This window comes from Scyliorhinus torazame, chromosome 2, assembly GCF_047496885.1.
Source record: "Scyliorhinus torazame isolate Kashiwa2021f chromosome 2, sScyTor2.1, whole genome shotgun sequence".
Lineage (NCBI taxonomy): Eukaryota > Metazoa > Chordata > Chondrichthyes > Carcharhiniformes > Scyliorhinidae > Scyliorhinus > Scyliorhinus torazame.
In genome coordinates this window covers 130,685,352-130,700,437 of record NC_092708.1, presented here as the reverse complement: position 1 = coordinate 130,700,437, position 15,086 = coordinate 130,685,352, and the positions used below count along the sequence as shown (strand labels likewise).

At 47.1% G+C, this 15,086-nt stretch overlaps 1 protein-coding gene across 2 annotated transcripts in view; it reads left to right on the top strand.

Annotated features, from left to right (window-relative positions):
* pde11a (phosphodiesterase 11a) overlaps positions 1-15,086 on the top strand; it is a 706,589-nt gene that overhangs the window by 378,186 nt on the left and 313,317 nt on the right. For both annotated transcript variants that reach the window (XM_072477086.1, XM_072477077.1), the window contains 2 exons: positions 10,020-10,152; positions 14,942-15,017. In XM_072477086.1, the coding sequence (XP_072333187.1) occupies positions 10,020-10,152; positions 14,942-15,017 (209 nt within the window). The remainder of the gene's footprint in view (positions 1-10,019; positions 10,153-14,941; positions 15,018-15,086) is intronic.

Genomic DNA, 15,086 nt, shown 5'->3' with positions numbered 1-15,086 from the left:
TTCAAACTTGTTTAATCCTTCTAACGTTTCCTGGATAATTATTCTGCTAAGTGAGTCGGAACCATCCAAATTTTCTGGGTGGGATTCTTCATCCCGCCGGACCCATTTTCTGGTACAGCGCGCCCCCACAGGCAGTGGGGTCCTCTGTCCCGGCAGCTGGCCACTGGGGTTTCCCATTGTGGCCGCCCCCATGCCATCGGGAAATCTGAAGGTGTGAGTGCGCTGCCGGCGAAGTGGAGGATCCCGCCAACGGAGAATCCCGCTGTCTGATTCTAACTCAGAGTTTCGGAGGGTTCCAGACACTGGGTAATTGACTAATGGAATTTGAAACATCCCAGGCACTTTCAGTGGAGTCCTTGTGTTGGGACTTCCAAGGGGACCTCCAGCGTATCTTCTGGACTACCTCTGGGAATGACCATCTGGAGTCCGAAGGTCTGATTCTTCCTGCCCATCTGTGAATCTGTCTGTCTGTGTCTCTCTCTTGCTCTCTCGCTCTCTGGACCTACTTGAAGCTGCTGACATCATCCCAGCCCATTTCGCATCCCTGGTTCACCAGTCATATTCAAGTAAGATGTGGACTTCCAAATCATGGCAGCCTCTTTACTTCTGGCCATCCGAGCACTCCACCGAAGCAGTCTCCACCTTCGGTCTGCCACTAAACCTACAATCTACTCCAAGGTTACCCTAAGTAAGCACTACAGTGGCATAAACCCACTGTATAGTGTTAATGTACCTATTGAGTGGTATTGGTACATACCATACTCAATAGGTGTACCTACTGACAACGAACAGCCCAGAAAGACTCAGTGAAGCATTTCTGAAATAAAATAACATTTCAAGAATGTTCCTTCTAATGGGTCTTTCTAACTTGTTGACTTGAGTTAATGTTAAATGGTAATGAGGCTGGTTGATTTGTATGGTAGATAACAAAGCAGCACTATTGGAGGAAACAGTAAATAACCCTAACGAGGCAAGTTGATGGTTTTATATTGCATTGACCTTCACACTTATAATTACATTCATAAATCTGAACTTGTCAGCTAATCTTTTTAGGAGTGTCCTTGTGCTGCACTTCAGCTAAAAGTGCAGAGAGAAGTGGGTCAGTGTACAAAATATATGTTCGGCTTTTTCGGTATTTTATGACACTTTGAATACAAACAGCCAGACTAGAATTCTTTGCCTTGATTAGATTAACTGCTTCTAATTTTTAAAGTTCTGGGGGGAGATCTATCGGCCACGCTGCATCCAACTCGGAACATGATGAGGCCGGTAATCTCACAAGAGGCCCCTTGCGAGCTTTACTGGCCTTGTGAGATCTAATGAGATCCAGCGAGATGTCACAATCTGGATCCTGCCTACTCTCTTGCATGTTCAAGAGAGCAATTAGTCTCACTTGAATCTGCCTTCGCTGGTTCTACCCAGCGCCTGGCACCTAATGGCTTTGTCTTGGGCACCCCGAGCGGGTGCCATTTAGCACTGGTTTCTACAAATGTGGACCACGCGTATGGCACCTGGTGGGGCCTATCAGGTGATCAGGGGGCCCTGGGTGGTTGGGCTCTCGCCAGGGTGGTATTCTGGAACTGCCAGGGTGCCAGGCTGGCAATGCCTGGGTGGCATTGGCAGTGCCACCTACGCACCTTGGAAGTACCATCCGGGTGCCACTCTGCACTGCCAGAGTGCCCAGGTGGCACCGCCAGGCCGGCAGGGACACTGTCAGGGTGTCAAGCTGGCAGTGACAGGGTACCCAGGTGACATCATGCCCATGCTGAGGGTTGGGCCCGGGGTGCCCTGCCCTTATGAGGTGGGGTGTGGGAGGTTCGATGACCCCCTAAATGGTGAGTTGGGCTTTGGGGGGAGAGGCTCTGTAGGCCTTGGTGTGGTATCTACAGATCGGGACACCACCAATCTCTTCCTGCATTGGTGAGCAGAACTTGTTAGTGCAGGAAATGGGATTAAGTGCAACCTCGATGGATCTCAAGATAGCCTTGAGAGCGCTCCACGCTGCAACCACGGAACAAAGACAGAGCACCATAGACCATGCGAAGTGCCGGAAGCAAATTGCAGACCTGCAATCACTGCTTTCTGTCCAGAAGGGATTTCAAGAAACCTTTGGGGAAAAGTTAGACCAGGAAGACGGCCCTGATTGGGAAGAATTACAGGAAACAGCGCAGAGATATGTTCAGGGAACATGTGCGCCGGGAAAGCCCCAAAGGAGAAAAGCACCCCCACCCCCCACACAGCAGGTAGTTCAGGCTCCCATGAACCCTGTAACAACCCACCGCACAGCCACAGCAGACGAGGCGGAATTCCTATATTCCACCCCCCTCACAGTGACCCAATTACGGGACGTGTGTGCAAAAATCACACCGTTCCTCCCCGCTTCAGACCCACACCATTTCTTTGCCACCGTCAAACATCAGGCGACCATGTACGGCCTGAATGAGAGAGAGCATGTAAAGCTCATGGTTCTAAGTTTAGATCCATCGGTAGCAGCAGCCCTTCCCGACCCACAGAACGTAGGAGGAGGCACCCTTGTAGAAATGCATACCGCGATCCTGGATGCGATCGGGTATAACCGGGGTGACACCGTAGATGGCCTCAATAAGTGCAGGCAGGAAAAGACAGAACACCCCACAGCGTTTCCTGGACGCCTGTGGATTCATTTCACAGCAGTTTTCAGTAATTTAGAACGCGCCCATTTGTCCCAAGACGGTATGGTCAAATGGACCCGCACCCTTATCTCCCATGCCACAGAGGCAGGACAAAAAGCCTGTACGAATTATCACCCCTCAGAGGAAGCCCACAATGAGAAATGGGTTTTAAAAAGATTGTCCCGCCCCTGGGAACAGTCTGTACAAAACAAACCCGCAGTTAGGAAACCCAAAGAACAGCAGGCAGAAGCAGACAAACCCGCAGTTAGGGAACCCGAGGAAGAGCAGGCAGACATGCATCCAGTTAAAACGCACCAGAACCCCGCATGGGTAAACGAAGGAAGGAACAGCCCCCCACAGAAACCACCGGAATGTTACAATTGCAGACAAATAGGACATTACGCATGAGAATGTCAAGCCCCCCTGAAACAGCAACGGGATCAGCCCACAAATGCCCCCCGAACCAGCAAAGACACCAACAGCCCCGACCCCCCACACAGGGAACCACACCCAAAGGAACAATGCACCAGAGAGCCTGCTCCACCTTATGTGCCTCAGGGGTCATGTTACAACTGTGAGCAGCCAGCACACTTCGTCCGCGATTGCAGGAGACCCCCACCAGCTAGACTAGCCCCCAGATATGAAAGAGAACACCACCCACAGCAGCTACAAGGTCCCAGCTGCCCCATGCAGACTGTGAGCGCTTACCCACCACTTCTCATGGCAGCGTTACCTCAGCAAGGCCACTTCATTTTTGTTTCACTCCTCCTTCCTTTCTTCTTTGGTCACGCTGCACTCCCTCCATATGCTAATTACACCCCAGCCCAAATGTGATTTACGATGTCCCGTATTCTGATGGAACCTGCAGGATGTTTTATGTTGTTCGTACGTTTGTTTTGTGTTGTTCGTCCGACAGGAGAATTTTTTTCCAGCCGCTTGTTCAGCGGTACCAACATTTCTGCAGATACCTGGTCAACAGACCAGACGCTTGTTCAGCGGGACTAGCTTGTCTGCAGACACTTCAGCTGATACTTGTTCGGGTATCAGATGCCCGATCGTAACTGCTCTTCTGATTCAAGGATAGAATCACTGTAGCAGCCCCACCACGATGACTACATTTTTGCCCGTTCTTGTGGGTTGCTCAGGCAGTGGAGAAACGGCGTGAGACCCGCCCTGCCTGGGGACCCCCCCGCTGGTCAATCACGCTCGGGTAGGGGAGATACGGCATTGGTAGCCGTCCTACCCGGGGACTCCATCCAAATCTTACCCGTCGCGGCCCATACGCACCTCATTTGACATTCTTTCATTTCAAAACGTTTTTATTTGTTTAGGGAACCTTTAGGTTGCTGCCATCTGCTATTTACATCCAGGAACATTTGGATGGTAAATAAGCACTGGTCCGTCATTGGGAAGTGTGCCGGGTCCTAACATTTGTTTTGAAAAAAAAATAAGGGAGTCACATATAGTGACCAATTATAAGGGTATAATTGGCCCCAAAGGACAGACATACTAGCATACCGGATATTAAACCAAGGTAGTTACAGATACTATGCTTGTTTTACAGAACTCCAGAGGCTCCAGGACCGGCGAAAACAAAGAACACAAGAAGGAAAAGGAAAGAGGACAGCCAGGACAGCCTTGAGGACTTCTTTCATCGTGCTCAACACTCTTTTTGTGGACATTTGGTTGCGCGGGAACACGGACCCCATTACTTCAAACCTCCCAGCCGTTAATGTTTCACTGCCCCGCAGTACCCAGAGCCAAGTCACCAGCGACACTGCATCTTCCTGGTGTGCCAGGTTCATAACCTGGTACTCCCTGTCCTACGTGATCGAAGCACTGTTAGCATTGGCGATACTCTGCTGTGTAGTGCAGACAATGCGCCTACGTAAGTGGACAAGGAGAGCGTACCGTGCTCGAACCCCGGTATATCGGATCAGATCCCCTATATTCGGTTATGACCAGACCACCGACCCCCGCGATCTATAACAAAATAATAAACACTTGCGTTATTACTGTAAATAAAGAGATGTACAAAACTTTTCATGAAAAAAAAAAGTATGATCCTGAGCTTGACTGCCAAGCCAGGAAAGAGTATATTAAATGTTGTGATTGTTGTTGTATGTTTTAGGAAGATAGGATAATGTAATGTTTAGTGAGTATAGTGTATTTAGGTTAAATTTGAGGTTCCAAGTTTGTTATTTTGTAAATGCATGTCCCTGCCTGACATAGCGCCCTTAGAATTGATAGGTAAAAATGTTTGTGCATAGCTAGGGTCAGAGCAGAGGCCATGTAGGAGGTGTCCCCCCCGTTAGGGAATGGAAAGAACAAAATTTATGTGATCCTTCACGCTTCGCGTTAGGATCGCAAGGAGGGAATGTAGCCACCGAAAATGGCTGATTCCCGATTAGAATGGTCAAACCCCGATCTAAAATGGTGAACGAAAGAGGCTGATGGGAAAATCAGCCAACAGGACTCAAACGGACAGCTGCAGGCAAAACAGTGTATTCGGCTCTGGGGAAGTCGGCCCAGACCGATACCTGCAGCCATTAACATCACAACAACCCAGCCATCTGCATAGTAAGCAGCCATCCCCGGGAACAATTGCTACACATTAGCAACACAAAGCCGATCCAGACCTTTCGGCGCCAGCAGGGGCTGAGACAAAGAAAGGTGGACGACCATCCCCCCGATCAAGGAATCGCCCCGTTATTGGAGCATATCGAACCAAGTGATTGGGACCAAGTCCAATCACTTGGAACCAGGGTCAAGGTCCGCCCCGAGAGGCGGGAAGCCCCTAGGGACTATAAAAATAGGGGCCAAGTTCAGATCGACCCTTCTTCTCCTGCTCGCAACCTTTGAGACCCTTCGACAAAAGAAACAAGTAAGTTTTACTCCAGCGATCGCTACCAGATAGGTGCTCCAGACTATCGACTCGTACCAGCCTTTTTGAATCCCGCAGGCCAGACCCAATTCGATAGACCATTCGTTTCCCTGACCTGGTGGGCCATCACCAAAGTTAAGTGTTGGCCTTTAGTGGTAGGTAGTAGTCTAGAAGTAGGATTATTGTATAAGTATTTATTGCTGTATATAATAAATGATCGTTGATGTAACTTTTATTAAGCGGTGTGCTGCATTATTAATCATTACTTGGACTTGAACCACGTGGCGGTATCAGAAAGATACCTGGCGACTCGTGAGCAAAAGTGACAGATTAGAGCTAATAAAACTAAGGCTAATAAGAGCAACAATTTATCCTTATTGTATGTCAGATTAAGGATTTTCGCGGTCTGGAGAAATTTGCGGAGGTTGGTGTCGTGGTCCTGCTGGTCATGGCCGCAGATGGTGACGTTATCCAGATACGGGAACGTTGCGTGTAAGCCGTACCGGTCAAGCATTCGGTCCATCTCTCGCTGGAAGACCGAGACCCCATTCGTGACACCGAAGGGAACCCTTAAAAAGTGATAGAGCCGCCCGCCTGCTTCAAAGGCAGTGTACTGGCGGTCACCATTACAGAGGGGTAGCTGGTGGTAGGCAGACTTGAGATCCACCGTGGAGAAAACCTTGTATTGCGCGATCCTGTTCACCAGGTCGGCTGTACGGGGGAGAGGGTGCGCATCCAGCTGCGTAAACCTGTTGATGGTCTGACTGTAGTCAATGACCATCCTATGTTTCTCCCCGGTCTTTACCACCACTACTTGTACTCTAAAGGGACTGTTGCTTGCTTCGATGACCCCTTCCCTCAGCAGCCTCTGGACCTCCGACCTAATGAAGGTCCGGTCCTGGGCACTGTACCGTCTGCTCCTGGTGGCGACGGGTTTGCCATCTGGGGTGAGGTTCGCAAACAGGGAAGGCGGGTCGACCTTAAGGGTCGCGAGGCCGCAGACAGTAAGGGGGGGTATAGGGCCGCCGAATTGAAAAGTCAGGCTTTGCAGATGGCACTGGAAATCCAGCCCAGGGAGGGTGGCTGTGCAGAGGTGCGGCAGGACGTACAGGCGGAAAGTGTGGAATTCCCTGCCTTGGACAGTGAGGTTCGCGAGGCAGAACCCCTTTATCTCCACCGCGTGTGACCCGAAGGCCAGGGAGATCCTTTGATTTACGGAATGGGTGACAAGAGAACAGCGCCTTACCGTGTCAGGGTGAACAAAGCTTTCCGTGCTCCCAGAGTCACTCAGGCACGACGTCACGTGGCCATTGATGGAGATCGTCGTTGTAGCTTTCGCAAGCGTCCGGGCCCGACTCTGGCCCAGAGTCACTGAGGCCAGCTGAAGTAATGGAGAGTTCTGGTCGGGCAGCATGTAGTCGGCTGTGCTGTTGGGCCTGGGGCCCCATCCAAGATGGCATCACCCATGGGTCGCACATGGTGTCCGGGGATGAAGAAGATGGCGGCGGCGAGCGACAAAATGGCGGCGCCCACCCGTCCAGCGTGGTGTCCGGGGGGCAAAATGGCCACTCCCGTGGATCGCACGTGGCCTTAGGATAGGGGGGTGGCGGTGAGCGCTGGGCGGTCGGGCCTGAAAGGGGGGTTGCGATAGTCGCTGGAGACCGTGGCCACAGCACGGCACTGGCAGACCCGCACATAGTGGCCCCTCCTGCCGCACCCTTTGCAGGTGGCAGTGTGGGCCGGGCAGCGCGGGCGGGGATGATTCACCTGCCCGCAGAAGAAACAGTGGTGTCCGGCGGCGTTAGCGGGCCGTCTCGCCGCGCAGGCCTGCGGGGTCAGGAGAAAGGTCTGAGGGGCTGCCGCTATGGGGTGCCACGCAGCCCAGGGGGCCGCCACGCGATTGGGAGCAAAGGACAGCGCGTTTTTATATGCAACGTCCATGGACCCCGCCAGGGCCCGTGCCTCTGCAAGTCCCAGAGTGTCCATTTCTAGGAGCCTTCGGCGGATATCGGGGAGGTCATACCTGCCACGAAAGCATCCCTGATCAAAAGTTCCGTGTGCTCGTTCCCCAAAACTGGCGGGCAGCCACGGTTTCGGCCCAGCACCAGCAGCGCCCGGTAGAACGTTTCCTTGGGGCTTTGTCTCCTAGTCGCCAGCAGCTGACGAGCGTAGACCTGGTTCACAGGGCGGACATAATGTCCTTCTAGCAGCTCGATCGCGGCAGCATAATTCGCCGCCTCCTCGATAAGAGGGTAGATCCCAGGGCTGACCCGTGAGCGTAGGAGATGCATCTTTTGTCCTTCCGTGGGGGGGGTGTCGGCAGCCATGTCGGGGTAGCCCTTAAAGCACGCCAGCCAATGTTTGAAAACAGCAGCAGAGTTGTCCGCGTGGGGGCTGAGCTGAAGGCACTCCGGTTTGATACGGAGATCCATCCTTTCAACTGAAGGTGTAGCCGATTAAATTGATGCGCAATCAATTACTCTCAAGACAAGGTGAGGCATAACTAATAGGCTTTAATCTGCTAGAACTCTTCCCCAGCAGCTTCGATACAGAAAGTGAAGGCTGCTGGGACGGCATTGGTTCTTATACTCCGCCTCTCAGGGCGGAGCTATGTACATAAGCCAATGGTAGACTCCTGGGTCTAACCAATGGTCATCCACCTCTCAGGTACCGCAATACCTGGCATTACCACACTAGGTTTTATCGGTCAGAATATTGAATACAGGAGTTGGGACGTCTTGTTGAAGTTGTAGACATTAGTAAGACCGCATATGGAATTCGGTGTTCAGTTCTGCTCACCCAGGATATTGTTAAACGAGAAAGAGTACAGAAGAGATCTACAAGGATGGTTTGAGTTATAAGGAAAGGCTGGACAGGCTGGGACATTTTTACCCTGGAGCATAGGTGGCTTTGGGGTGATCTTATAGAGGTCTATAAAATAATGAGGAGCACAGATAAGGTAGATAGTCAACATCTTTTCCCAAAGGTAGAGGAGTCGAGAACTAGAGGACATAGGTTTAAGGTGAGAAGGGTGGGATACAAAAGAGACCAGAGGGGAAATTTCTTTACATAGAGGGTGGTGAGCATCTGGAACGGGCTGCCAGAGGAGTGGTAGAGGCGGGCATGATTTTGTCTTTTAGAAAGCAGTTAGACAGTTACATGGGCAGGGTGGGTATAGAGGGATATGGGCCAAATGTGGGCAAGTGGGACTAGCTTTGTGATAGAAACTGGGCGGCATGGACAAGCTGGGCCGAAGGGCCTGTTTCAATGCTGTAAACATCTATGACTGGCAGCCCATGGTGGCTCCTCTGCATATCTCCCCTCCTCTCTCTCTCTCCCTCATCAGCCATGGTGCCTGTTACCCAATTTTTAAAAGCACCAGTGAACCTCGCCATTGGGAATTACCCCCGGCGGAGGCGGAGGATCGCCTATGCCCCAGTGAATACCAGGTCAGACCCACTAATGATATGTCAATGGCGTTTACTGTACATGCGGAGTGGAAAGCATTGACGCTGCTGTCGAGGTGCCAGAGAATTGCAATTTGGTGTGATCCCAGCGCCCACCATGATTTTGGCGTCAGGACTGATTCTCCGCCCGATCGCCTTTCCCGAATCTAGTGTCGGCCGACGGAGGATCACACCCTTAGACACTGAAATGGAGAATCTTGAACAATGTCTTTGAATGCCAAGGTGGTTGACTCTCTCTTGTTGGAGATGGTCTTTGCTTGACACTTTAGTGAAACAAATATTACTTGCTGTTTATCTGTTCAAGCCTGAATGTTGTCCAGCTGATGCTATGAATAAGCATGCAGTTCTTCCTATCTGAGGAATGGCGAATGGAACTGAACACTGCAATCAATAGTGGATATTTGCACTGTTTGACCTTATATTGGAGAGAATGCCATTGCTGAATCAGCTGGACATGGTAGAGCCCAGGATGCTTCCCTGAGGAACTCCTACAGCAATGTCCTGGGGCTGAAATGCTTGGTCGCTACCAACCATAACAATCTTCCTTTGTGCTAGGTGTGCCTCCAACCAGTGAAGAGTTTCCCTACTGATTCCCTTTGACTTCAATTTTACTAGAACTCCTTGGTGATCTGCTCACCCAAATGCTGACTATGTCTCAAGGGCAGACACTCTCACTTTATCTCTGGAATTCAGCTCTCTTTGGACTAAGGTATTGGTCTCTGTTTGGACCAAGACTGTAATGAAGCCTGGAAATGATTGGTGTTGGAAGATGAAAACTGACCATCGGCAAGCTGGCACTGGTGAGCAGTGATACTTGGTAGCACTGTCAGAGACACCATTCATCACTTTGGTGACGAAAAGTACTTTTGAAGTTTAGTCGTAATATGCTTGTATTCAGAAAATTAGTTGATTAAATGCACATCTGTCTAATTTGGCCAATTTAACTGTACAACAGTTTAAACTAAGTGATGTGTGCTGTGAGTTTAAAGTAATTGTGTCCTTTATGTTTCTCAAAAGCTTTAAAGACAGCATAGAAAAAACATCATATTCGGATTGGCTAATTAACAACAGCATTGCTGAGCTTGTAGCTTCAACAGGTCTTCCAGTGAACATCAGTGATGCATATCAAGATCCACGATTCGACACTGAAGTGAGTAAACCTTCAAACTAGTTCTCAAATGACATAACTATACAAATTCTCGTGTTTTAGGAGAGTTACTTCTGTGAGGTGCTGTCCCCTTTTACAACATGTCTGCTGGATGCTGATCTCCTTGATGCTCCACTCTATAATCATGGGAACCAATTGCTACAGTGAGCAGATGGAGAACCGTTCTGTATTTAGAAAGATTCAAAGACACATCCTGAATTCAGATTTGCTAGACCTTTATTTTTGTGGGTGGCTTACCTGAATATCAGGTTAAATGAAGGAGTATAATCGATAAGGGGCAGAACTTGACATCCATAGTCCTGTAATGTAAAATAATCTGAAGTTGTAACAGTCGTGATGTCAATTTAGTGCCACAGGATTAATAGAGGTCCACTGGGATAATTCCATACCATGTTTTTTTTAAATATGACTAAAATATTTTGAAAACAAACTTGAATAAAGAAACCCATTAAAATCCCTTTACAATGCTTCAAAATAAACATTATTGTAAAGAACATAATGGGTATGAAAACTTTAGTCATATGCTCAATGTCAAAAGCTTTTCACTGTCAACTGGCATATTATTGGGTTAAACAGAAGATTTTTTGCCCTGAAATGAAGCAGCCTGCTAGTGTATTCCTATCTTTTCAATGACAAGGATAGCAGGCTGTGTGGTTTGGGCCAACATCTATGTATCTCATTATTAAAGTTAAACTAAATTAGCAGAAGAACACTCAGCACATTCTACCGAATTAGAACTTCTAACCCCCATGCAACCCCCAATCTTTTGTGCTCCTCAAGATGAGAAATGTTTACACTGAAGAATGAAACACTTCAGTTTCAGCCTTTCACCAGCGAGCAATCCACGGTCAGATATATCGTAGCACAATAAAGCTTCCTTTATTATGCGAACAACCGACTGTAGCCTCAAGCTGAAAAGAGCACCCTCTACTGCATCAATGTGGCATTTTTCCTGTTTCACATCTGCCATCCTGTAGCATCTGAGTGAGACTGCCAATTAACACCAGATTACAAGCAACTGGCTTGAAATTGCCCAAACTTATTCTGTACAAAATCTTTACAGCTAGCGGAGAGAGAAGACTCGTCCATCAACTTGGGCTGCATTTGAATCTGAAAAAAGAAGAACTTGCATTTTATAACACTTTTCATGACCTCAGGATCCTTCGATGTGCTTTCCAGCCAGTAAACTACTTTTGAAAGGTAGTGACTGTCAATGGAGTGAAACGCAGAAGTCAATTTGTGCCCTGCAAGGTCTCACAAACTGTATATCTGTTGCCGTTGTTGGTTGAGGGATAACTATTGGCCGGGACACCAGGCGAACTCCCCCATCTTCTTTGAATTGTGACATGAAGATCTTTTACGTCCACCCAAGGTAGTAAATGATACCTAGAAATAATAGGCCAGTGTCCATCCCACTGTTCCACTCAGTCTACAACATTTAGCTTACACCCCCTTGGCTCACAAACTACAGGTCGAATATCCTTTAACTATCCATCCGAAAACCCAACATATCAAAAAACCAAATGCTTTTTGAATGAATATACAGTTAATTTGTATGTTTAAAAAGTAATGTAATATTGTATTACAGATGGAGTAAGTGTTAACAGGTACGGTGTGTGAGAATTGACAGGTGGAGAAACAACCGAGTATTTGTAGACTATAGCTAGCCTAGGCTTATGGTATTGTAATGTAAGTAGGCCTAGCATATATACGGTGGATCCGAAAATATCTGAATACTGAAACTCATCCTGCCCCAAAGGTTTCCGATGAAGGATACTCAACTTGTAATATAATGCCCACCAAATAGCCCGAAACCTGCACCAGTACATAAAAAATGAACCTGTATGTGAACTGAGACTACCGAACAAAGCCTTTGTGTGTTCATTTCTATAACGCTCAAAAAAGAAGAGCTGATGAAAGGCAGGAAGCTACCAAATGTATTTCCAGTATTGTCAATAAATACCTCATCATGAGAGTCAGGCTACTTAATGCTCATCAGCCAAAAGATACAATAATACCTGGCTGACATTAGTGGGACAGTCTCATAATAGATGCTGAACTCAAATCTATTCATATCGAATTCCATGTACCATTATATTAAATTGACTAATTTCAGAAGCCTATCTCAGCAGAATCAAGAGGAAGTCTTTCTAGAAGTGAGCTTTGATCCTTCACAGCGTTAACTTGGATATTTTACAGAAAGGGTTTAAAGTCAATTCTATTTGCCTGTAACATATCAAAACACCTGCTTCTATGTGTGCATAGACATGTTTCTGATCTGCCACAGTTGACTTGAATTCTGCCGTTTAAGTTCTTCTGTGGGAATTTCTGTCTTGCAGATAGTTCTTGCTTTAATGTAATTGTGTGTAATTACAAAGCACAATTTTCTCTCACATTCAGATTGGAAGGCAAGCTATATTTGTTAATTTAAAAATCATCTCTTTAAAAATAAATTATTCCTCCTGCCCATTACTTCCTTTTAGTTTCTGCAGGACATCATTGAATTAGAGAATCCCTACAGTGCAGAAGGAGGCCATTCAGTCCATTGAGTCTGCACCAACACGTTGAACGACCACACTACCTGGGTCCAATCCCCGACCTATTCCTGCAACCCCACCCTAAGGGGCAATTTAGCATGACCAATGCACATCTTTGGACTATGGGAGGAAACCGGAGTGCCCAGAGGAAACCCACGCAGACACATGGAGAAAGTGCAAAACTCCAACCAGACAGTTTCCCAACGTCGGAACCGAACCCGGGTCCCTAGCGCTGTGAGGCAGCAGTGCTAACCATTGTGCCACCATGCATGGCTGCAGCTGGGGGAACTCATGGATGATTTGCCCCCAGTTCCTATTAATGTTGTTCCTAATCAGAATTAGGAGATATATGAGGATGCATGTTACTGCAATAAAAGACTCAGTAGAAATGAGGAATTAAAGCCTCAAAACACGATGGTAGCAAACATTATTTCAAAAATCTAAAGTCCCACCAGACCCCCAAAGACAAAAATAATTTATTACGGTCTATTGCTTACCCAATGAACATTACAGAACTAGTTAATGGCAGATATCTCTCAATCTCTCATTGATGGTGGTGGGGGTGGTCGGTGGGAGGGAGCCCAGCACACCCACAACATCCACCTATTCCCCTCCCTCTGCCCCCCACACTGCCACTCTTGCCAGCCCAGACCAGCCCATCCCTCATACCCATCTGACAGAGCACCGACAGAAAATCCCGCAGATGGTCTTTACTAACTTCACTTTTCCAGTTTCATTTTTGAAAAACACGCTCCTTCAGTTTTCTCTCTTCCCACCCTGAAAGTTGTGATTCATGTTGGGGTATAGTTCTATGGGTGCTGATGCCATCTGATACCTCGCAAAGTGGTCACTCGGCTTGTGTGAAATCAGACATCATAAATGGATCATTCAATTATAGGTAGAGAGGGGAAACCAAAGCTGAACCTAATCCTCTTCTCATCGACATGTATACAACTGGGGCCACTGGAAAGTGAACAGGAGCAGAAAAGCTGTCTGACTTATTTTTATTTGAGGACATGGAGGTCAATGAGATTAGCTAATTCCCCACAAGCTGCAAATTGAACATGGAACCTTCTGTTCAGTACCGTTCAGCCATACACTGACCTTACCAACTGAAACTATCAAATGTTTGACCAACTTTCTTTAAGAAAATGTTTTTTGCTTTCCTTGCAGCACGGTGGCACAGTGGTTAGCACTGCTGCCTCACAGTGCCAGGAGCCCGGGTTTGATTCTGACCCTGGGTGATTGTGTGGAGTTTGGAGGTTCTCCCCGTGCCTGTGTGGGTTTCCTGCGGGTGCTCTGGTTTCCCCCCACAGTCCAAAGATGTGCAGGCTAGGTGGTGTTGCGGGGATAGGGCTGGGCAGTGCTTTTTTGGAGGGTCGGTGCAGGCTCGATGGGCCGAATCGTCTCCTGCACTGTTGTGATTCTATGAAACCTCTTCTATAAAATCTCTTCAGATAAATGGTTAGAAAGTAGAAATCCCAGATTACTGTTACAGAGGACATACATCTGGAGCTTTAGTTAACTGTATCCATGCACAAATGGATAGTTACAAATTCCACTGATCGACAAGTTTAAATGCAAAAGGATTCAGAAAATTTAAGCCCTGTTTTTGGATTCTGAATTAAAATAAATTAGATTTTTGAACTATACTGCACACTTCCTGGACAATATTATAGTTTTCATAATATACTCCTCCCTATACCCAAAACTTTTACATGTCATAAAAAGTCGCATATTGGATCATAAATATTGCACATCACTGAGTTACTTGACATAGTTGTTCCTGAAAACGATAAATGTCTTTCATTATCTAGGTACTTTGCAACTTAATAACCTCTAAATATAGAATATGCAACAAACTAATACTGTATTAATGTCCCATAATTTGCTGTTTGACCAAATAGAGTCATAATTCATAGCATATATTAAATGTGGGGAATACATTTAACTATAGCAGCAGGGGCAATTCTATACTCATTGTAATGGAACATGGAAATAGTTAAATATTATTCCTGCTTACATTATGCTTACTTACTTTACCTGAGTTTGTACATGGATTGTTTCTGACTAAGTGCCCCACTATACCAATCTGCTTAGTTGATATCTTCAGAAGGTTTGTTGTCTGATAACTTCTACTGTGCAATAATTTAATCAGTTCTCAATTAAGATTAAAGCCTGACTTTTGATATGAAATACACCATTTAAATTAACTTCTTTGTTTTTTCATTTAGGCTGATCAGATTTCTGGTTTCCATACTCGTTCAGTCCTTTGCGTACCAATATGGAACAGTGGCCATCAGATAATTGGTATGTGTTAGTGAATCTTGTAATTTGTTTAAATTTATTTCAACATTTGATGTGATTAGTTTTCAAAAC